The sequence below is a fragment of the Salmo salar genome, chromosome 09, assembly GCF_965601325.2.
Source record: "Salmo salar chromosome 09, fSalSal1, whole genome shotgun sequence".
NCBI classification, from domain to species: Eukaryota; Metazoa; Chordata; class Actinopteri; order Salmoniformes; family Salmonidae; genus Salmo; species Salmo salar.
The window spans coordinates 129,601,766-129,626,113 of record NC_138299.1 but is presented as its reverse complement, the minus strand read 5'-3'; the positions used below and the strand labels follow the sequence as shown (position 1 = coordinate 129,626,113).

Sequence of the window (24,348 nt, the reverse complement as noted above, 5' to 3'; positions counted from 1 at the left end):
ACCAGGAATATGACTTTCCCAAAGCGGATCCTTTGTCTGCACCTCCCAGGGCAATTGAACCGATTCCAGAGACCGACCCAAAACACCGGAGGAGAGGGTGCCGGAGCGGTCTTTTAGTGAGGCTTCGGATGCGCGCACACCACCCACCGCTTCTGAGTATATTACACGCTAATGTCCAGTCCCTAGTTTAAAGTCGACGAAATTAGGGCAAGAGTTGCTTTCCAAAGAGATATCCGGAATTGTAACATACTGTTTCACAGAGACATGGCTAGCTGGGGACATGTCGGAGTCTGTACAGCCAACAGGATTTTCAGTGCATTGCGCAGACAGGAACAAACGTCTATGGTAAGAAGATGGGCGGGGGTGTAGGTTTCATGATTAACAACTCATAGTGTAATTGTATCAACATACAAGAACTCTAGTCCTTTTGTTCACCTGACCTAGAATTCCTCACAATCAAGAGAACTCTCCTCGGTTATCTTCACAGCCGTGTATATCCCCCGCAAGCGGATACCAAGACGGCCATCAAGGAACTTCACTGGACTTTATGCAAACCATATATCCTGAGGCTGCATTTATTGTAGCTGGGGATTTTAACAAAGCTAATCTGAGAACAAGGCTACCTAAATTCTATCAGCGTATCGATTGCAGTACACGAGCGAGCAACACTCGACCACTGCTACTCTAACTTCCGCGATCCATGCAAGGCCCTCACCAGTCCACCTTCTAGCAAATCTGACCATGACTCCATCTTGGTTCCTCCCCTCCTATAGGCAGAAACTAAAACAGGACGTGCCCGTGCTTAGGTATATCCAACGCTGGTCTGACCAATTGGATTCCACACGTGGACTGGGATATGTTCCGGGTAGCCGAGTCTGTGAGCGAGTTAAGGACGTGTATAGGAGACGTTGTACCCACTGTGACTATTAAAACCTTCCCTAACCAGCAAACGTGGATTGATGGCAGCATTTCGCGCAAAAGTACGTACCACCGCATTTAATCATGGCAAGGCGACTGGAAACACGACTGAATACAAACAGTGTAGTTATTCCCTCCGTAAGGCAATCTAACAAGCAAAGCGTCAGTATAGAAACAAAGTGGAGTTGCAATTCAACAGCTCAAAACACGAGACGTATGTGGCAGGGTCTACAGACAATCACGGATTACAAAAAGAAAACCATCCTCCCCTCAATATCCTATGCACTGCTGTAGAGCTGAGCGGATTGGATAGGGAAACACGTGGTAGTTCCATATTGCTCTCAGATACGCCAGGTCAAATTGTTGCCATATGCTATTGCTTACTTTCCAATTCTTTCAGATCAAGTGCAAAGGGATTCAGGGTGCATTTCAGCTTTAGAGCGTCATGATCTGGTAGCTTGACATTGTAAAGGATTCAGACATGCTACATAAATCACCATCTGAATAGCTTTAGAGAAGACTATGCTGTGTTTTTGAACATGTAAACCTGTTTAGCTTTGTGAAATTGAGTTGCATCTTTTTCTGGATAACCTGCCTGAGGTACTGTAAACCATGTCACTCAAGTATCAGAAAATACCTTAATATATTTTCCCCACACTGAAATGGGTGTAACCAAATGTTCAGCATTGGCCAGAGGTAGTGTTAGAAAAAGGTTTTACTGTAAAATGTCATTTACTCATTCAACCAGTATTGTACAAAAAGCCATTTCAACAGAAGTCTAATGGTCAGAATACACTTCAGTTAACAGTATGCCACACTCAATATGCTCCCTCAACACTGTAGAATATAGCTCCCGTATGGTACACTGTTATGTATAGATTATATCTATTAAAACAGATGTTACGGAGACTGGTTTTATTAACATTTACAGTAGAAACATTACAATAACTTTCTGCATAACGAGCTCACAATCACTTTAATAGCAGGATTACAACAGAAGTCAAAGTAACAAAGAGTTACGATTTTACCTTAAGGCCCATCTATTAAATGACAACATTGTAAATTAACACAATTGAAACAGATTACAAGTTGGTCAATGTGTAACCACCAAATGGAGGGGTTCTATGAGCTCTGCCTAAAAAATAAAATGGTACTTCCTAAATAGGAAAGCAATTAGTTGAGCCCAGGTCCAGTCAGCGTGATTGGCTCTCACACTTCATTGACTGTCACCTGTGAAAATGACAAACATCAATAGAATATTACTCCCTCTGAAAACAGTAAACATACATGGTCATCTAAATTTGTCAGTTAAGCTCATTTCACAAACTGAAGTATGGTTATAGAAAGGCTGTTATGGACTTACTCTCCGCACATGGGGAGCTGTATTCACTCACAGCTTCATCACCTGAGAACAGAAAAGAGGTCAGTTCCTTTCTAATGATAACTACTTCCCTGTCAATCATTAAACTCCCACTGCAGACATACTGGTGATGTCTTGTTTCCTTCCTCAAGGAACCGGAGTTATGTACGTAACCTTGACAGGTATGCCAGTGGCAAATATTTCAGAGAATGGGGTGGTTTGGAAACTGGTATTCCATTACAGAAAAAAAATATATCCTTTTCAGGACCCTGTCTTTCAAAGATTTTGTAAAAATCCAAATAACTTCAGATATACATTGTAAAGGGTTTGAACATGCACCTGTGGAACAGTTGTTAATACACACAGACAGTAGGCAATTAAGGTCACAGTTATGACACTAAAGAGGCCTTTCTACCAACTCTGAAAAACACCAAGAGAAAGATGCCCAGGGTCCCTGCGTGAACGTGCCTTAGGCATGCTGCAAGGAGGCATGACTGCAGATGTGGCCAAGGCAATAAATTGCCATGTCTGTACTGTGAGACGCAGCGGCCAGCTGATAGTCCTCGCAGTGTAACACCTGTACAGGATGGCGGCAACAACTGCCCAAGTTACACCAGGAACGCACAACCCCTCCCATCAGTGCTCAGACTGTCCGCAATAGGCCTACAAGACCTCAGTCCAGCCTGTTGTAAGGCAGGTCCTCACCGGCAACAACGTCGCCTACGGGCGAAAACCACCGCAATTAAGTCCTAGACAACCAGGTGAGGTCCTTACTAATCAGTGACCTTAATTCAAGCAAACAATTACAAGGGAGGAGCAAAAACTCCCACTCGGCCCTCTGGAACGAGTTTGACACAAGGTCTAATATGTAGTTGCGAGTGTTATTCTTTTTCTATTTGAGAATAGAGTACCAGTTTTTCCATAAACCCTTGGGGAGCACAATGTTTCTGCGCATGAAGTCACGTTTAAGGCTGCAGAATTACAGGAAACTTAAATACCCTGGTATTCCATAAATCCTGCTTGTGAATCCTCCAGTTGGGATTTTGGGAAAAGCACAGAATTTATTGAAAGTTCTTGGCAACCCTACACATGTCACTGTGTGTTAGATGGAATTCTTACTTGTCTGGTAGTAGTCATACACTTTCACCACAGCTGGTTTCAGATTCCTCACAGGCACATCCTCCTCTATGGCCAGGCTGTACGTCTTCGTTTCCTTCTGCTTGAGCTGTCAGAAAAGGAATAATGCAGTTCAATGTTATAGATTCACATAGTGTTACTGTATAAAACAGCCACTACAGTCTTACTTTGATGTTACTGTTCAAGTTAAATCCAGTGTGTAGATGCAAATGAGACCACATCCAACTAGGTTCTGTAACCGATAAAGACAGACCCGTTTAGATGCAACATTCATTATTCATGTTCCTACCCCATCTAGGTAGATGATGACATGTCCTTCCTCCAGGTCAACTCGTTTGACAGTGGGGTCATTTTTCAACTGGAAGAACAGAACACAGGATAAGATAGTGTCATAGACACTACAACTGATACGTTCAAAGGACAAAACGATAATACTTACAATTAGAACAGACGCCATTATCATTTTATACATTCATCCTCAAGGGGATTATACTTAGTGTCAGGAGTGTTCCCCAAACTGGTAAAACTCCTGGCCCTGAGGTTCTCTTATTGACTCACAGGCCTGAGGGAGGACTTGTCCAGGACAAAGCCGGAGAGAAGCTTGACATTGATGATCACCATGTTGGTCTCCTCTCGCCGACCATTGTACCTGTCAGTCACACAGTCAGATGAAGGATGGATATTATCTTAAAAAGGCGCAACTACGCAGAAGTCGCTCCGCCATTTCCTGATTGCTAAAATTCTACTAGTTAGCTTAATTTAAGTTGACAAAACAAGAAACTCATCAAAACCGCTTGGAAATCTTTTATTTTCTGCTGTTCAAAACCGCAAAAACTATACTTAATGGGAAGCATAAAAAGAGATCTAACACTTGCTGTCAATGAGGATGACAGATCTATAACTCATATTTCTGGGAATTTGGTCAGGTCGCCCAAAAAGTCATTTTTTTCAGCTGCTATTTCAAGGGTAAAAGGAATACCACTGTACCTGACATCCACAGACACTATCAGAGATTTCTTGGTGCCGTTACATTTCCCAAGCGTCTGTGTTGAGATGTTGAAAGCAGAGAAGTCAGGAGGAGGGGGAATATTGTAGTGCATGGCGATCTGAAAAGACAGACGATACTATTGAGATGCATGAAATCAAAACATACACATTTCAATGTACAGTAGCACACATGCATTACGACTAATGCTGAAATTCTAGGGTTGAAACGTTCGTTTTTGTGCAACAGTGTGCTCTACTGAACACAAACCAGATACTCAGTACATGCAGTACTGAGAGGCAGCAAAGGGAAAAACGACTGGAGCCTGACCTGCACAAAGACGCAGCTCTTGCCCTGTGCCTTGATGTTGTAGTCCCCAGGGACCTCCCTCAGCTGCTCCTCCTGATAGAGCAGCCTGTTGTTCTGATTCACAGTAAACTCCATCTTCAGGCCTCCGGCCGAGCTCACACTGACTGTACTGGCGCCCTCTGGACTGAAGGTGGCAGCACCGTACTTGGCCAGGGCCTGCAGTGCTACCACTGTGTCCTGGTGACGGGGGAAGAGAGAAGTACTGTTGCTAAAACAAATCCTGATCGACTATAGCTTGGGTATGATGGAGAGAATCAATAAAATGAAGCACAACAAGTCAAAGAAATCCATGTGTTATGAAGTGATTGTAAGGCTTTAATACAATGTCCAATTTACTACATTTCATATACAAATAAGGATTTGGTGTGATCCATGTACTAACAGTAGGAGCGATTGGCAGATGAGTTGCTAGAGTGAATGTCCACCAGACCAATAAAGTACCTGTGTTGAGGCAAAGCCTCCGTAGGGGTTCTGCTGCTGGGCCAGCCAGCGGACGATGCCAGTGGAGTAGTCCAGCCCAAAGCCTGGCATGGTGGGACCGGAAAGCAGCGCCAGCAGCACATAGGATGTCATCTCCACCTCCAGAGAGTCCGTCTTTGTCCCAGAAGCCTCTGCTCTCTCCCAGTGACGATTGCCACCTGTGGTAATTGTCAGTTTCCCAGCAGTCAGACAGAACGGTAGAGACAGACATTTTCACCGAGAGACAAGACATACCCGAGGTAGCAGCTCTCTTGTCCAGGTGGGTGATGAGCTTGGCCCTCATGTCCTGGTTTTGGGCCAGGGTGAAGGTGTAGGACAGCAGGGCCATGGTGTAGGTGTTGTCCAGCTGGTCAGACACTGCTGCCTTCAGACACACCAGACTCTTCTCCACCATGGGGTCCTGACACACCCACATACAACAGCATTGTGTTTATTATGCACCAAACAGAGGAACACTGAAACTGGGAGGGATTATCTGGACCAATAAGAAACATGCACATTTTCAGTTGCAAAATGTTCATGGGTTTTCCATTGCGCTCCCTAATGAATACAACCCAGACCTTTAATACGGGTATGACTACCGAATAACGTTAGCAATATAAATAAATTGACTAGTGTATATACTGTGTACAGTGAGAGGATCTGCAGAGAAGAATTGGACAAAAACACATACATATAAAAATGGATTTTCTCCCATTCCTCTCAAGCTCTGTCAGGTTGGATGGGGAGTGTTGCTGCACAGCTATTTTCAGGTCTCTCCAGAGGCAAAACAGTCTCAGGTCTTCATCAAGGATCGCTGTACTTTGCCTTGATCCTGACTAGTCTCCCAGTCCCTGCTACTGAAAAACACCCCCACAGCATGCTGCCACCACCATGCTTTACTGTAGGGATGTTGCCAGGTTCCCTCCAGATGTGGCCCTTGACATTCAGGCAAAAGAGTTCAATCTTGGTTTCATCACACCAGAGAATCTTGTTTCTCATGGTCTGAGAGTCTTTAGGTGCCTTTTGGCAAACCCTAAGTGGGCTGTCATGTGCCTTTTACTGAGTGGCTTCCGTCTGGCACTCTACCATAAAGGCCTGATTGGTGGAGTGCTGCAGAGATGGTTGTCCTTCTGGAAGGTTCTCCCATCACCACAGGAACTACAGAACTCTGACTGACCGTAGGGTTCTTGGTCACCTCTGACCAAGGCCCTTCTCCCCCGATTGCTCAGTTTGGCTAGGCGGTCAGCTCTAGGAAGAGCGTTGGTGGTTCCAAACTTTATCCATTTAAGAATGATGGCGGCCACTGTTCTTGGGGACCTTCAATGCTGCAGAAATGTGTTTGTAGCCTTCCCCGGAGCTCAACGGACAATTCCTTCAACCTCATGGCTTGGTTTTTGCTCTGGCATGCACTGTCAACTGTGGGACCTTATATATATATACACACACAGGTCTGCGCCTTTCCAAATCAAGTCCAATCAATTGAATTTACCACAAGTGGACTCCAATTAAGTTGTATAAACACCTCAAGGATGATCAATGGAAACAGGATGCACCTGAGCTCAATTTCAAGCCTTATTGCAGAAGATCTGAATACTTAGGTAAATAAGGAATCTGTTTTTAGTTTCAATACATTTGTAAACATTCCTAAAAACCTGTTTTCGCTTTGTCATTATGGTGTGTAGATCGCTGAGGATTTTTAACATTTTATTAATCCATTTTAGAATAAGGCTGTAACGTAACAAAATGTGGAAAAAGTCAAGGGGTCTGAATAGTTTCCCAGAAGAAACTGTATATTGGGAAGTGGTTTATTAGAATACATGGCGAGGCGTTCTGTGGGTGATATGGTCTTATTTAGAATTGTGTTGTAGTTGGACGGCTAAGCAGAAATATCCACTAGAGCAGTTCATGTTTTGATAAAAATCACCAAATGTGACCTTGTTTATCAATAACATTTTAAAAATACTTGGATATGGAAAGAGCTGATAACTCACAGAAGTGTTGCCATCCAGCTCCAGCAGTGCAGCGGTGATGTAGGCAGTGAGCGACACTTCATCCCCGACCCCTCCCTATGACAACAAAGGATGCCAGTAAACGTCATCCAACACTCCAAGGTGTTACAGAGTTTCAAAGTCACACTGATATCAGGTAAAAACATTGGTGTTGAAAACAACATTCACATGATAATGGTGCACAAAGATAAAGAACAGGGGGGAAATAACTAAGAGTACTGTTTAGGAGATGCATAAAAGCTGTCGGGACTAGTCAGACTGAGGTCCCTTTAGGGAGGTGGTGTGTTCTCAGGACTGGCAAAAACATGCTTGGGATTCTTGTTGTGCTCAGTATGTGCTCCGTCGGGGCACACGTGGGGTCCTAAGGTCCGCCTGAACAGTACATTTTCCTACAAGTCAGTGCAATATGAGGTATGTAAAGTACTAAGTCTTTTGTTTGTTAGTTATCTAGGATTTTATGCAGACTCCACCATTGCACTCTAAATAGAACGGGAAACTTGCACCAGAACCTCCTGCTGAATCTCTGCCCTAAACGTTACCTTTGCACATTTGGTGGCAGCAGTAGGATACTCATCCTCTTATTACCCACTGAGCTCTGACTCCTTTACCTTCATGCCGTTATGGAAGAGTTTCCCCACTGACGCGATGCAGCCATCCGTCTGCTGGTGACTGGCCAACCAGGCCTTGGCCTGGGCAATGTGGGCGGGGTCCACAAAGATGTAGGGCTTGGCCCCTCCAAAGGACTTCATCACAAAGGAGGTGAGCCTGAGAGGACACAGGTCAGATGTCACTGGAGTTACACGGACTAGATGTGGTGAGCCTTGCCTAAACTACGGATCATAGACTCTAGATAACAGTAGCCATACTGTATGTGCTGAAGCCAACTATATTTGCCATAGCACATACTAGTATGGATTTGAGACCATCACATTCCTACCTTGATTACATACTGCAACCCCCTTTAAGCTAATGTCATTTTCATGACTTAAAAAAAGGTAAATTGAGGAATAATCTAAGAGAAGGCATTATGACTGTGTGGACTTCAATTGAACGGACCACGTGTTTCCAGACTCATCGCTCTTCCCAAAGGCACTGTAGGAGCCATCGTCATGCTTGTAGTTGAGCTCCCTCTGGTAGCCTGCAACACAAATGGCCAAATGAATAAAGACTCTCCTTCTAGGGACTTGTACTGTATGTGGAAGGTGACGTTAACTGGTTCAGCGCCAAATATATACAACAGGTTGTTGCTAGTCAGAGGTGAGATGAACACAGGATCAGACCGCACACTGTCAGACAGTGTTGATCTTTGCAGAGTCCTGTTCAATCACAGCTCATTATTTAAAAAGTACAAGGCTTACTGCAAATTCTCTTGTCATATCCCACTCTATGCATTAAGTTAAGCAATAGTCTTCAGAATAGATAGCGGTCTATTTCACCAGGGTTATGTCCAGTAGGGAGAATAACATATTTACTGAGTAAAACGGGGAGTGCAGGCTGTAACTAAACATGTCTGACAATAATTGCAACATGTTGTGCCTTACTGAACTGGACCCAGCTCACTCACCACTGTCTAGGAAGCCTGTGGCCCTGGTCTGGATCTCCATGGTGAGCTGCCTGGTGCTTTGCAGGTAGTTGAGGATGTAGATATTGGGAGCAAACAGCACCATGTTCTGCTCTCCACAGCCATAGGGCATCTGCAACAGGCTGTCCAGGTTCTTCATGGCCCGACCCATCAGGTCGCCTGGTGAACGAGACCAACCATTGGATATTCGACCAGCAGAGCCCCGTTTCTTACCTTAACCAATGCTTATCCTGATCCTCACCCATAACCTTAAGGCAATCATAGATCTGCAGGTGGAATATCCACATCCATATATAGAGGGATGAAAAATTCTTGCCTACATTTCATCTGCACCAAAATGGAAAACATATCCTGAAAACGTTTAAAAAATGAGTAGGTGTGAACTCAGCAAAACAGATGGATAATTCTCACCCAGTACTGAGAGGGACGCCTTGGCAGAGCCCTCCACAAACACCTCAGGCAGCTTCAGAGAGATGTCCTTCTCCACCGGGCCCTCTGGTGACGAGAGAGAGAGACTTGATAACCAATTAAAAAGTATCTGTCATCTAAACCAAAACAAATGCACTTCAACTTAATTATGACAAAGTATGACTGATAGACGTCAGTAGATTACCTGCAGGGCAGAGCAGAGCATTGTGGCTGACCGTCTCCTGGGTTCCCTCGGCCTGATAGAGGGAAAGTGAAACAGCACCAAAATACATTTTTTAAAAACTGTAATGACGACAACTCAAGTTAATTCTACCATAGAATTTATATGGTAACCACTTAAAGGTACATTTCACTCCAAAATCAAACATTTAAAACCTGAAACGTAGACCAATGTTAAGATAAGTCTACATCCCAGACCATCTGTTGTGTAGGTCCAGCTATACAGCTTAATCTAAAATGAATGTAAAAGATATGCACCAAGTAATTCTTTATTAAAAATATATATACACACGCTTTCAATTTATTAGGCATGGGCTGGAGTCTCAAGCCCAAATGCAGTTAAACACCAAACCATGTTGGTCTCCTCTCATCAAAATATAAATTCTACTGTATTCACCCTTGACCTAGTGTTACTGAAAACCCAGATCTCTAATTAAATGTGGGAGAAAAACAGTGGACTTGCTATACAGGACAGACACTCACCTCTACCAGCAGTGTTTGCACAACGGTGTCAATGCGTCCTTTCTCTGGCACCGTGGCCACCTCGTTGCCGCAGAGGTCCTCAGTTTTCAACGCCTCGGCGCTCACTTTCACACTCACCTCCCCTATAGTTCAGTCCAGGGAAACATTAACATTCTAGTCTAGACCAGTCACCCATCAGCTTGCTCCCTTTTACCCACTCCACCTCCAGCCTCTCAGTCACTCATGTACCCTGGCTCAACTGTTCCCTCCTTTGTGCCATCCCTCGTTTCCCCTCTCCTCCTTGGTCCCTCCCTCCATTTCTCTGATAGGGGTTATCAGTGGCTGAGGTAGATCTTTGAGCATGTCATATTCGAGGAATTTGTGCATCAGATAAATCATTTCATTTACGGAAATTTCAGTCTAATGAGAGCTGTGTGAAGTCAACAACCCTGTCTTAATGCACTGCTTCCAAATCACTCCCTACCCTTCACTATTTGCATATTTGAAAGGTGTGGATGGGTATAAGCAGTGTAGTGGAGCTTCTACCATATTTCTAACACCTTACAGATCTGCAAGCAGCGAAGGGTTAGGGGGCAAGGGCCTAGGTGTAGGGAGTAAATGTGGAGTCTACTGCAAGAGCCTTGTGAGAGATTGACAGAGTACTGCATGGCTCACCTAAAGCAGTTGGGGTGAGGATCCACTTGAAGGTCCTGCTCTCTTCAGCACACAGACACAGGGTGTACTGGCAGCCTTCACATGGCCTGGCTGTGAACTGGTTCGACTCAGCTAGAGTCACCTTCACCTAGGAGAAACACATGGGTCAATTGCAACTCTTTACTAGATTTCTCAAAAACGTCACAGCGTCTAGATTGTTCCCCAAAGATTAGCAAAAATAAAAGCCATGGGTTTCTTTATATTTTCTACAATAGTGACAACTATGAAATAACCCAAAAAATGAAGTGTTCAAATATATTTCGATTCTTCAAAGTAACCACCCTTTGCACACTCTTGGCATTCGCTCAACCAGCTTCATGAGTAATGCTTTTCCAACAGTCTTGAAGGGTTCCCACATATGCTGAGCACTAGTTGGCTGCTTTTCCTTCACTCTGCGGTCCAACTCATCCCAAACCATCTCAATTGGGTTGAGGTCAGGTCATCTGATGCAGCACCATCACTCTCCTTCTTGGTCAAATAGCCCTTACACAGCCTGGAGGTGTGTTGAGTCATTGTCCGGTTGAAAAACTAATTATCATCCCACTAAGTGCAAACCAGATGGGATGGTGTATCGCTGCAGAATGCTGTGGTAGCCATGCTGGTTAAGTGTGCCTTCAATTCTAAATAAATCAGTGTCACCAGCAAAGCACCCCCACACCATCACGCTTCACGGTAGGAACCACACATGCGGAGAGCCGTTCACCTACTCTGCGTCTCACAAAGACACGGCGGTTGGAACCAAACAACTCAAATTTCAACTCAGACCAAAGGATAGATTTCCACTGGTCTAATGCACATTGCTTGTTTTTCTTGGCCAAGTCTCTTCTTATTGGTGTCCTTTAGTAGTGGTTTCTTTGCAGCAATTCGACCATGAAGGCCTGATTCACGCAGTCTCCTCTGAACAGGTGATGTGTCTGTTACTTGAACTCTGAAGCTTTATTTGGCCTGCAATTCCTGAGGCTGATAACTAATACATCTTCTGCAGCAGAGGTAAGTCTGGGTCTTCCTTTCCTGTGGCGGTCCTCATGAGAGCCAGTTATCATAGTGCTTGATGGTTTTTGCAACTGCACACGGAAGAAACTTTCCAATGTCCTTGTTTTTGAAAGAGCGCATTTTGTCCATTAAAATATGGCAAATTGATCAGCAATACAGTATAGACATTGTTAATGACTATTGTAGCTGGAAACAGCTGATTTTTTTTACAGAATATCTACGTAAGCCCATTATCAGCAACCATCACTCCTGTGTTCCAATAGCACGTTGTGTTAGCTAATCCAAGTTTCATTTTAAAAGGCTAATTGAGCATTAGAAAACCCTTTTGCAATTATGTTAGCACAGCTGATAACTGTTGTGCTGATAAAACTGGCAATAAATCTGGCCTTCTTTAGAATCAGCATTTGTGGGTTTGATTACAGGCAGAAACAAAGAAACTGCCAAGAAACTGAAGATCTCATACAAACAAACGCAGTGTACTACTCCCTTCACAGAACAGCGCAAACTAGCTCTAACCAGAATAGAAAGGAGTGGGAGGCCCCGGTGCACAACTAAGCAAGAGTACAAGTACATTAGTGTGTCGAGTTTGAGAAATAGACACCTCACAAGTCCTCAACTGGCAGCTTAATTAAATAGAATCCGCAAAACACCAGTCTGGGATGCTGGCCTTCTAGGCAGAGGTGCAAAGAAAAAGCCATATCTCAGACTGGCCAATAAAAGACACTGGACAGAGGAACTCTGCCTAGAAGGCCAGCATCCCGGAGTCAATGCTGTTAAATTATCATCTGCCCCCCGACCATTTGCGCCAACACAAATTGGCCTGCAGCTGAATCTAGTTGCCTACCCAAATGAAGTGGGACTGGAGAGGTAAAGAAAGAGACAACACTGGGGGGGGGACTTACCATGATACACTTGGAGAGGTAGTTGAACACTGTGGCCTTGAGTGTGAACACCTCCCCCCGGATGACAGAGTAGGGCAGCGTCAGGCTCACAAAGAAGGGTTGGAAGGCAGTGAGGCCAGTGTTGGGAGCCAGGCCAAAACCCACTGGGGAAGTACAGAACGCCCCTGCAGCCCACTTAGTGATGGTGTCTGGGACAGTCTTGTCAACATTCACTTTTCCTGTATGTCTGGTAGTGGTGAAAAGGGTGCAATAAAAACGAAATACATTAAAGCACATGATTTATGGTCAATTCAATAGCGGACTAGGTGATTTTTTTTTTTTTTTTATCGACCCCTAGGACAAAGACATGCCTGTGGTTTCAGTATTGCCATATTAGTAGGCATTGTCAGCCCAGAACCCCATGGAAAGGGATGCGTGGTGGACTACAAATATGGCGTCTGTCACAATGCTTACCCCACAGGAACCAGGTCCCAGATCCAGGTCTCAGGGAAGTACGTGCGGACGGTCTCTTTAGGCTTGTCAGAGGCTCCAGGGGTTGGTGAGCTCTCCTCTTTAGGCATCATGTTCATGGGACGAACTGCAAATCGAAACAAATCCTTCATTAGGTTGAGACTAGAAAGGTTTATTCATTAGCATATCAAATCAAAGTTTATTGGTCACATACAGATTTGCAGGCGTTACTAGCTCCAACAATACAAATAAAGGATTAAGAACAAACAATCCAAGTAGATATTAGAGTGGGAATATAAATGGTGTGTATAGACAGAATATAATTTGGAAAAGAAAAAAATATTAAGATGAGCCATGTCGAGAACACAGTATGATCATTCACAGTGAGTAAACAGTCTATAAACAGAATGTGGTGACCACCATTCGATGACTATACCTTCCATCATACCATTTTGTTTCATTGCAAAGTATGTGTTACAGTTGTAAGGTTTTTTCACGTCAGAGTTGGTCAGGATCTTGATTCCAACTTCCTAAAATGAAAAGTACAAGCAATAGAACAGCGTCAGCGTGTAAAGGTCATATCATACCTGGATTTCAGTTTTGGGTATTGGTTGAATCAATTTAAAAACACATCTTTTTACTGATTTCTGAAAACTCACTTCAGAGACAGCATTCAGTGTCTACTTTACAAAGATTCTTACATATACATTCTCCATATTCCAAACAGACAAACTTATTTGAGTCTCATACTTTAAAGATGCTGTAGACATCGTTTTTGTCGTTGCTGGGGCCAAACCAGAATGAGCGTTTCCCCCAATCAGGTACTACCAACTCCTCGACCGGTTTTGGTTCGGGTGGAAGGATCATCTCTTCAAATCTTGGAGGATATCCAAGGCATGGGTAGGGGTCTTCTACTCTGTAAGAATATCCAGACAACTTCTGAACAGGCAGCTGACTGAAGACCTGCGGAGAAGTAATATACCTCTAGTAATACTGACTTTAAAAGCCGCAGCATCTCGACAGTCAGAGCGTGGTCAGAGGTTATAGGGTCAGTGCATATAGACAATACTTGATCTGCACTCGAGTTAGTGGCACAACAGAACCAACAAAATAGTCCCACAAGTTAAAACTTCTAAACTTTAAGTATCAGACAGTGGTTAATACATGGTTAGAGGAAGCTGAAAGTGAGCCAAATCCCATCTTGAAAAACGTGGGTGCACAAAAATAATGCCAAAGGAGATGTGTGATCATGGTTAGGCTTCAGCTTAGTGTGGTGAGTCAATGGTTAGTAAGTGAATGTGATGGGCTGTGTCCTGTCCCAAATGGCACCCTATATAGTGCACTATTTTTGACCAGACCCCAATGAGGCCCTGGTTAAAAGTAGTGCACTACATAGGGAGCCATTTGGGACGCGGCCCATGGAGAACGTACAGAGTCCAGGCTGAGCTCCTGTTCAGGCTGCAGCAGCAGCACACTCTGGTCGATGGCCCTGAGAGAACACAGAGACCCTGGGTGGGCCTGGAGGCTCAGAGAGGTCTTCTCCCCTGGCAACTCCTGGAGGGACGAGAACTTCAGGGACACCTGGAGAGGAGAAAAGCGGGAGAAATCACAGAATACATGTCCAACGCATTGGTTCATTTCAAGTACAGAGCCCACAACATAATAATGCTAGTACTGTGTAGAGCAGGGGTGTCCAACAGGTCCATCACAAGCTACCAGTAGGTCGCAGCCCACCTAGGAGTAGCTCGCCAAACAATTCTGAAAGTACATGCAATTCTCACGTGTTCCACAGCAAACACCGTAAGTCTCAGCTACTATCTAAGCAACGCAACATTGACATCCCAGCCCCGGTTAGCCACTATTGGCATAAAAAGCCAAACCTAACAATGTCTGCCAATTCATACCATGAATATTACCCCAGTCGGTCTGTGCGGTGTGCATGTTTGACTATCACTCAGTGTGTAACCAATTGATGTGATAACCATCTTGTGGGTTGGCAGAAATATTTCCCCCCCCAAAAACACAATTCAATTGTTAACTGCAAAGTAGGCTTACCTGGCAGAAGCATATCATGAGTAAGTGCATCTGTGGGGCTTGCGCCACAAAAGCCTCAGCTTAGATATTCAACACACTTTTTATGCTGAGGTCTACTAACAGCTCTGTCATTATGGAGCAGCCCAAACGGAGCCAGTGCTCTGAGGGTGACCACAACTGCTTACTATATCTAGTGACCAACCACTGACTCATCTACACCACCACTGAGCTCTGACCACATCTAGACAGAAACAGACCCAACGGATTTATGATGATCCAAAAGGTGCAGTTGAAGGATTTCATATCATAGTCTGATGCAAAGTCATTTTGGAAATTGATCGTAGTGCATGTAGCCCCGATATTACATTTTGACACATCACATAGCTGGCGAAAGACGCCTAGTTGCCTACCTTGTTTTTTAGGCAGAGTTGAATGGGGAAGTCTTGGCTATCTGCTACTGCCTCCCCATCAGGCAACACGGTGTACACCACCACCTGGGCAAAAGGGGTCAGCTCAGGCATCCGCCGCAGCGAGAGCATCAGTTCCCCTTGGTTAACTGAAATAAGAGATGGACATTAGCTCACCATAAGCCACCAATACGGACATAGCGTTCAGTGACTAGTCTGAAATATACTGTGCAGTAAGAGCTTGTTTTGAAGATGTAATCTGGATGATTGAATGTGACAGCTTTTTATCCCATTAGGCCTTTTCCAGGAGGAATGTTCTCTAATCAAGTGGTGTTCCTAAAATTCCAGCTAGCATTCGGGAGAATCCAAGACCACTTTATTTACCTTTTCTTTCTTTAATGATCACAGGAAGACGGCCGTGCTGCTGAATGCTGCCTCTAGATATAACCTGGGACATAAGAGACAGCCAGGTGGCAGCGTCAACATTAATAACCAGAGAAAAGTTCCTGGCCAAAACCTGGAGATCTGCTAGCAAATATAGTACTGTGCATCACCCATGATGAAATATTCAACTGGAAGTCAAGTACTGTATGGTTTTCCCAAGCCATTCTTAAAATATTTTCTGACAAAACACAATATGACAGTCAAATACTGAAGTAAAATATCCCAAATCTTGTGGTGGAATTGAAAGAAAAAAATAATTTGAGTGAAACATCCCTTTAACCTTACCAGATAGAAAAAGTCCAGGGTCGTCTGTCCCCTTTTCAGCTCCACCCCGTGGATGATGTAGCGAGCAAGAACAATACCGTCCTTCTCACAGGAGAACTTCCCTTCGCCCTGCATTATCTTCACAAAGCTCTTGCTCTTGGAATAAAATTTCCATGCGAAATGGTAAGCAGATGTATATAGAGGACTACGCACACCCTGTTCGTACAGATAATCCTCCATAACCTTTTGATAACGAGCCTGGTTCAAGAAACACAGAAAATGTATGAAAAATAAGAAGTTGTAGTAACCTTGGAGAATACACCAGGAGAAATGAATGATCTCACTCAGAACAAACTGAATATTCACAGTAAATAATACCATTAAATATTTAATAGAGGAAACCATGAGCGAGTGACCACTGACCGACAGAGAGACAGAATCAGAAGTCCATAGAGAAGTGTCTAGAGAGAAAGAAGCAATGCCCTTGCTGTCTGTGGTGAGAGTCCAGTTCTCAGATTGGCCACCGTTTTGTAGGAAGAGATACACAGGCTCATTGGGAACGGGAGTAGAGTCTGGACCGGTCACCTTGATCTGAAAACACAGGAGAGGATGACTGCAGACATCCAATATACTAAATGTACACTCCCATTGCATACAAGATATGAAAAGCATGGTTTAGATGCGCCAAATGATATGTTAACATTCAGCACAACTTCATTCAAAGACATTTCTCTGCAGTGTTAAAAAAAACATTTGTTAACAAGGTTGTCCTCACCTTCCCCTCATACGCAATTCCTGGTTTATATGCTTGGGGCACATCCTCAAAACTGACCGTTATGATGACATTGGTGAAGCTTGCCTTGCCACTACCTTTAAGGATGACCCCTGGAGAGAACACAGGCAATGGTCAGAGGTTAACAGTTCAGCATGTAAACACCTCTACGTTCAAGATAAGGTTCTCCTACCCGTTCCATATTCCTCCATCTCAGTCTCCACTTCGAAGTCCCCAAAAGATTCACGTAGACGGAACCGGGTCAAGTCGAGCATTTGGGTTGCACAACCAGTTTTGTCAGTCTAGGGTGAATGAGTACAGTTGTAGGGCAGCTTAGCTCAGCTACAAAAACCTCAACAGTGAGTGTTCTTCGTCAAAGAATTTGGCGTAACAATAAAAAAAACACTTACTTTGATAACATACACCTCGCAGATATTACTAGAATCATATAACCAGTGATATTGAACGGCAATTCTGCAAACCGTCGCAGTGACAGACCCCATCACTGGTTTTCCATAAGTGTATCTAGAAATAAAGTCACCAGAAGACAATTAACTGTTCCAAAATAGTACAAACAGCTTTGAACATGAGCAAGTATCTATAAAGTACAGTCTATGCAATACACAAATGAAGGCTTAATTCTCTGTCCATAAAGTTTCCCAGTTTACATCTTATGCACTTACTTGCCACAAACTCTCAGCGTTGCTCGTTTGTCCAGAATAGTGATTGTTTGGGGTAGATAGACTTTGACCTCATATTTGGGTAAAACTGTAAAAAATGCATATCAATATTATTTCCTCATTGTCTGTTGAACTACACCATGTAAAAACAATATAGTCAGGTAGATTTTCTCACCATATTCTTTGACGTCAAAGTTTTGGGAGGTTTGCTCTCCCTTCTCATTCCATGCAGTGATGATGTAACTTCCTTGCGTTGCCTCTGCGGACATGGGGTGGGACAGGTCCAGAATTCCACTCACTGTTGACTGGTTCAACCACTGAGCAATGCGGTTGGAGTTTGGGTCCTGTATACAGATTCATAATAGGTTGAAGGTAGGTATTTTTGTTATAGAGACAGGCATTGTATAAATTCATGCCACAGAACATATTGGCAGGTAATATTTTTGAAGGGAGATCATGTCATTATTATATACAGCTTTGGTTTTTAGTTGCAATGGATTTGAATGAGTCTCACCTGAAGCTCCACTGTTAGATACTAGAAAAGAGAAACAAAATATTCAGCATTTGGCCAAAAAAAACATTTTCAAACTTTATTATTTCCCAAAATTGTTTTTACAGTAGGCCTAGTGTCAAAATTGTTTTAAAATATTCATTTCACCACTTCCCAAAACAGTTTCTACAGTACAGGCATCTTTATCTACAGAGTTACAGTACAGAGCAAATTAACTCTGACCACGTTTGCCGAGCCAGCTACACAGTCTGTCTGTCTCACCCAGACAACACTGAAAGAGTAACTTACCATCTGATTGAATGACAAGAAACTGGCATCCAGCGAGACGATTCGGAACTTGACTGGAAAAGCGGTAGAAACATTTGTCTACACAGTATTTCCATCCTCCATTTCAGTAATGACCTTTCCTCAAGCTTATGGCCTCACAAATATACTGTAAAGTATGCATAAACATTCCAGTGTTCATCAAAGATGATATCTAACTACCTGTCTGTCCAGGTTTGTAGACTGGTTTGTCTGTCTGGAAAATGGTGAGGAATCTTTTAGGCTTGATAAGGATCTTGGTCATTTTACTCATCTCGTCCGTCCTCCCCTTGATACTGACATTGACAGTGGCCACACTGTCAGCCGTCACTGGGGGTACCTACAATATGAAGAACGGAAGCTTGTTAGACTTTCTACAATCCTCTAGCTCCTAACCAAAGTACAGCTCTCTGACTGAGTAGCTTGAGAACATAGGGCTTTTTGTTAAGTGGTAGATAGCGAAGTATGATTAATAGAACTGCTATTGCCTTTCATAGGTTGGATCATTTTCCATACAACACCCAGCCTGTAATCCAAGTTGAATTCCACAAAACATGATTGACTACTCAGAATAAAACAATGAAGTGTTGAATGAATGTGCATAGCTAGCTTGAGTCTACAGTAGAGGATGACCAGTACTAGTTTCCATAGTATTATAGAAGATCCTGATCTATAGCGCATCACATCGTTGTGGAACTTTACAGTTAGAAATGTCATACATAGAGCTGGCTTGATACTCTACATGTCAGAGAGGCATGTTGGTTCTACATGAAATATTTATATCAGAGCGTTCCACAACGTCGTAGCCTGCTGAACGCAGCACAGTTGCAGCTGACCTGGAAGGAGATGCAGCGATAGAAGTCCTGTGTTACGTCTTCCTCCAGTAGAATGGTGCTGCTGCCACCCTCCATCTCCAGCGACACCTTCAACGACAGAGGCTCTTTGGCTTGGTGGACCTGAGCACAAAGTTTCTCTGTGGTCCCTCCTACCAGCTCCGAGCTGACTGTCACCAGGTAAATCCTAAAAGGGAAAGAGTCAGCATGAATGCAGCTGTGGTAATAATACTTAAGTGGCAGTGTACTCAAACAGCTCTTTAGTTCCTTTGTAGCCTACTGATTTTTTAAAGTTGGGGACAAAGTGACCTTAATTGTCTCTGGCTATGTGTCCCACTCAGAGTCCAATTGATTCTGTTTTGGAGAGTGTAGGAATGGATACCAATGAGTGGTTTTGATGGACTGTCAACCATGTCTTGGGGATGATTAAGCAGAGGGAAATTTAAGGAAATCAGACCAATAGGGGGAAGTGTTTCAACATCACAGATGTACATACAGTGCATTCGTATTCAGACCCCTTGACTTTGTCCACATTTCTTTACGTTGGACTTACTCTAAAATGGCTTAAATAAAATGTTTTCCCTCAATCTAATTGAATTTACCACAGGTAGTAGACTCCAATCAAGTTGTAGAAACAACTCAAGGATGATCAATGGAAACAGGATGCACTGAGTCATTTATTAATTTATTTAACTAGGCAAGTCAGTTAAGAACAAATTCTTGTTTACAATGACGGCCTACCGGGGAACAGTTTAGTGGCCCAGCCAGAGCCCTGACTTGAACCCGATCGATGATCAGAGGAGAGACCTGAAAATAGCTGTGAAGAGATGCTCCCCATCCAACCTGAAAGAGCTTGAGAGGATCTACAGGTGTGCCAAGATTGTAGCGTCATACCCAAGAAGACACGAGGCTGTAATCACTGCCAAAGGTGCTTCAACAAAGTACTGAGTCTGAATACTTACAGTTGAAGTCAGAAGATTATACACCTTAGACAAATACTTTTAAACTCAGTTTCACAATTCCTGACATTTAATCCTAGTAAAAAGTCCCCGTCTTAGGTCAGTTAAGATCACCACTTTATTTTAAGAGAACGTGAAATGTCAGAATAATAGTAGAGAGAAAGATTTATTTCAGCTTTTATTTCTTTCATCACATTCCCAGTGGATCAGAAGTTTACGTCCACTCAATTAGTATTTGGTAGCACTGCCTTCAAATTGTTTAACTTGGGCCAAACAAGCTTCCCACAATAAGTTGGGTGAATTTTGGCCCATTCCTCCAGACAGAGTCTGGTGTAACTGAGTCAGGTTTGTAGGCCTCCTTGCTCGCACATGCCTTTTCCAGCTACGCTGACACATTTTCTATAGGATTGAGGTCAGAGCTTTGTGATGGCCACTCCAATACCTTGACTTTGTTGTCCTTAAGCCATTTTGCCACAACCTCCAATTGACTCAAATTATGTCAATTAGCCTATCAGAAGCATCTAAAGCCATGACATCATTTTCAAGAATTTTCCAACCTGTTTAAAGGTACAGTCAACTAAGTGTATGTAAACATCTGACCCACTGGAATTGTGATTTAAAAGTGAAATAATGTCTGTAAACAATTGTTGGAAAAATGACTTGTGTCATGCACAAAGTAGATGTCCTAACCAACTTGCCAAAACTATAGTTTATTAACAAGAAATATGTAGAGTGGTTGAAAAACCAAGTCAATGACTAAAGTTCAACTGTATGTAACATGTGAGCGTTCTCTTTTTAATACACTTGCAAACATTAAAAATAAAATATAAAAACAGGTTTTGCTGTGTCATTATGGGGTACTGTCTAGCTTGATATTTTTTGTATTAAATCCATTTTAGAATAAGGCTGTAACTTAACATGTGTTAAAAGTCAAGGGGTCTGAATACTTTCCAAATGCACTGTATAACAGCTATCACAAGTAGGATTTTTCAACCCAAAAATCTATAGTTCTATTTGCCAGCATGTCTCATAACAAATGAAAAGCCTCACATGCAGAGATAGAGATACTGAATGTATAACAGTGATGTCCTGTGGCCTTAACAATCTATTTTTGTATTATTAACAAATAGAGACAATTGCAAGCGTCTATTCAGTTATCAGTGCAGTGAGCATATGAAATATGTTATAATTATATTGTTCAGGTGGGCTATTCTACACCTGCATAGCGTGCAGAATTCGGGGTATAATTCATTCCTACATTTGAAGTCTGTTGCATCCAGCCAGACATGTAAATACAAATAGCTGATTGTGTGTTTAATCTACTGCTTTCTACATCAAATGTTTTGTAGCGTACTTACGATTTGAAGGTGCGCGATGTCGCGGTTTGTATAATCACTGATGTGCTCAATACAAAGAAAAGTAAATTGAGAGCCATGGCCATAGCTTCGGTACACAGCCGGTCTTCCTCCGCACTTGGAAATGCTCCCTTCTCTTCCTCGTCCAGGGAGATTGTCAGGAAAAGTTGCACAAACGGTGCTATATATACCCAAATGCACCCTCCTGTGTCACACCCTTCCAAATTGTTTGGAACACTGCAGCCACCTCCCGTTTCCTCCCAACTCCCGCTGAAGTCCTCAACTAGTCACAGCCCCCGACCAATGGGATGGTCAGAATGATGATGAAATCACCTCAGGCTATTTTGTCGGGAACACCTGAGAGAAGAACCTATGTAGCCTGGCTAACCTGTCGATTTAGTCCACCTGTCAATTTAGCCATTATTCATGTAAAAAGCCACCATAGCCTACAGCTTTCTGCTTTGACTGAACAATGCAACATATTAGCTCACCAATAGCATATTTATTTCCCATTGTGTCAGCACTATGTTAATATCAGCAGCCAAATATTGTCATCTAATCTAACAGTAAACCTAGTGGATTAATATACAACAAGAGTAATTTGAAACAATGGCAATTGTATGCTCCAATGCAGGGGGATTGGGCCTCTTGCTATTCTCAGTGGTGTAAAGTACTTAAGTAATACTCTCAAGTATTTTTTACTTAGTTGTTTTTTGGGTATCTGTACTTTACTTTACTCTTGATATATTTTTGACAACTTGTACTTTTACTTCACTACATTCCTAAGGAAAATTATGTACTTTTACTCCATACATTTTCCCTGACACCCAAAAGTACAGCTTACAGTTTGAATGCTTAGCAGGACAGGAAAATTGTCTAATTCACACACTTATCAAGAGAAGATCCCTGTTCATCCCATACTGCCTCTGATATGGCGGACACACTAAACGCATGCTTCGTTTGTAAATGATGTCCGTAAATTAAAAAAACAAGAAAATTATGCTGTCTGGTTTGCTTTATATAAGGAATTTGAAATCATTTATACTTGTACTTTTGCTTTTGATACTTAAGTATATTTTAGCAATTACATTTACTTTTAATAGTTATGTATATTTCAAACCAAATACATTTAACCTTTTACTCGAGTAGCATTTTACTGAGTGACTTTTTCTTTACTATTCATTTTCTATTAAGATATCTTTACTTTGACTCAAGTATGACAACTAGGTACTTTTTCCACCACTGGTTATTCTAAACATGTGATTCTGGGTGCTGAAATTAGCCACATGTCAATGCGAACAGTCGTTATGCCATTATAATGTGGATATCAGGCCCCATGTTCCCCCAGGAATGAAGAGGATTAAGTTAATAATGTGAATATCATGGAGAGAGTTTTCCATAGGCCAACCATGGCTGATATAAATAATATGAAGATAGTGAAACTAAAAAAATGACATTTCCTAAAGAAAATATGTATGCTTGCTAGTCTTGAAGTGTTATGATTTAGTTTAGTTTACTAGGATCCCCATTAGCTGCTGCACATGCAGTAGCCACTCTTACTGGGATCCACATAAAATACAGTCACATCTGAAATGTATTAGCACCCTTGATAAAGATGACTGTATGAAATAAATAATAAACACTGAGCTATAATGTATGCTACATTTTTTTCAGAGACAAATATTTACTTGAACAGGTATTGTTTTTTAAATCTCAAAAAGATAGGTGTGGCCAGTCCTTGCTCTGTGTATGGATGCAGAGAAGTTCTCAACTAGTCGCTGCCTTCTGACCAATGTGACGGTCAGAATGACGACCAAAATAGCACAGGCAATTTTTTTTACACAGTTTGGCGGGAACACTTGAGAGAAGAAATACCTGTTTAGCCTGGCTAACCTGTTGATTTAGCCCACCTGTCGATTTAGACATTAGCCATGAAAAAGCCACGATAGCCTACTGCTATGTGCTTGGATGGATAAAATGCAACATATTAGCTCACCAATAGCATATTTATTTCCCATTGTGTGAGCAGGAAATATCCTTTTCTAGTGTCACTATCTTCATATTATTTATATCAGCCATGGTTGACCTATGCAAAACTCTCTCCATTATATCCACATTAGTGACTATCAACAGCCAAATATTGTCATCAACTTTAACAGTAAACCTAGTGGATCAATATACAACAAGTGTAATTTCATACAATGGCAATTGTATGCTCCAATGCAGGGGGATTGGGCCTCTTGCTATTCTCAGTGGTGTAAAGTACTTAAGTAATACTCTCAAGTATTTTTTACTTAGTTGTTTTTTGGGTATCTGTACTTTACTTTACTCTTGATATATTTTTGACAACTTGTACTTTTACTTCACTACATTCCTAAGGAAAATTATGTACTTTTACTCCATACATTTTCCCTGACACCCAAAAGTACAGCTTACAGTTTGAATGCTTAGCAGGACAGAAAAATTGTCTAATTCACACACTTATCAAGAGAAGATCCCTGTTCATCCCATACTGCCTCTGATATGGCGGACACACTAAACGCATGCTTCGTTTGTAAATGATGTCCGTAAATTAAAAAAACAAGAAAATTATGCTGTCTGGTTTGCTTTATATAAGGAATTTGAAATCATTTATACTTGTACTTTTGCTTTTGATACTTAAGTATATTTTAGCAATTACATTTACTTTTAATAGTTATGTATATTTCAAACCAAATACATTTAACCTTTTACTCGAGTAGCATTTTACTGAGTGACTTTTTCTTTACTATTCATTTTCTATTAAGATATCTTTA

At 42.3% G+C, this 24,348-nt stretch overlaps 1 protein-coding gene across 3 annotated transcripts; it reads right to left on the bottom strand.

Moving 5' to 3' along the window:
* Positions 1-1,615: 1,615 nt before the first annotated feature.
* Positions 1,616-21,795, bottom strand: LOC145858078 (alpha-2-macroglobulin). Of its 3 annotated transcripts, none has more exons than XM_082956258.1 (36): positions 21,557-21,795; positions 19,243-19,426; positions 18,590-18,746; positions 18,392-18,444; positions 18,107-18,127; positions 17,768-17,936; positions 17,596-17,680; positions 17,323-17,437; positions 17,106-17,214; positions 16,916-17,025; positions 16,564-16,731; positions 16,162-16,398; positions 15,817-15,880; positions 15,436-15,581; positions 14,423-14,572; positions 13,742-13,954; positions 13,428-13,521; positions 12,995-13,118; positions 12,542-12,767; positions 10,608-10,734; positions 9,954-10,075; positions 9,436-9,487; positions 9,234-9,317; positions 8,805-8,981; positions 8,297-8,378; positions 7,849-8,005; positions 7,223-7,297; positions 5,489-5,649; positions 5,211-5,412; positions 4,731-4,946; positions 4,403-4,521; positions 3,974-4,064; positions 3,705-3,773; positions 3,398-3,503; positions 2,282-2,323; positions 1,616-2,148 (listed from the first exon to the last, which is right to left on the bottom strand). In XM_082956258.1, exons 1-36 carry the CDS (start codon positions 21,637-21,639, stop codon positions 2,135-2,137), a joined length of 4,404 nt encoding a protein of 1,467 aa, XP_082812384.1. In that variant the 5' UTR covers positions 21,640-21,795; the 3' UTR covers positions 1,616-2,134. The 3 variants fall into 3 exon arrangements, with proteins under 3 accessions (XP_082812384.1, XP_082812385.1, XP_082812387.1); XM_082956259.1 differs by having other exon boundaries at positions 5,211-5,407; positions 5,484-5,649; positions 13,440-13,521; positions 21,557-21,794; XM_082956261.1 differs by having other exon boundaries at positions 5,211-5,407; positions 5,484-5,649; positions 21,557-21,791.
* Positions 21,796-24,348: the final 2,553 nt, after the last annotated feature.

Excerpts from the sequence above, each read along its gene's own strand:
- LOC145858078 (XM_082956258.1), bottom strand. The coding sequence starts at position 21,639 with ATGGCCATGGCTCTCAATTTACTTTTCTTTGTATTGAGCACATCAGTG. Across the intron at positions 16,732-16,915 it reads GAATTGCGTATGAGGGGAAG|ATCAAGGTGACCGGTCCAGA; the intron begins GTGAGGACAACC and ends CTGTGTTTTCAG. Across the intron at positions 13,522-13,741 it reads ATGTCTACAGCATCTTTAAA|GAAGTTGGAATCAAGATCCT; the intron begins GTATGAGACTCA and ends TTTTCATTTTAG.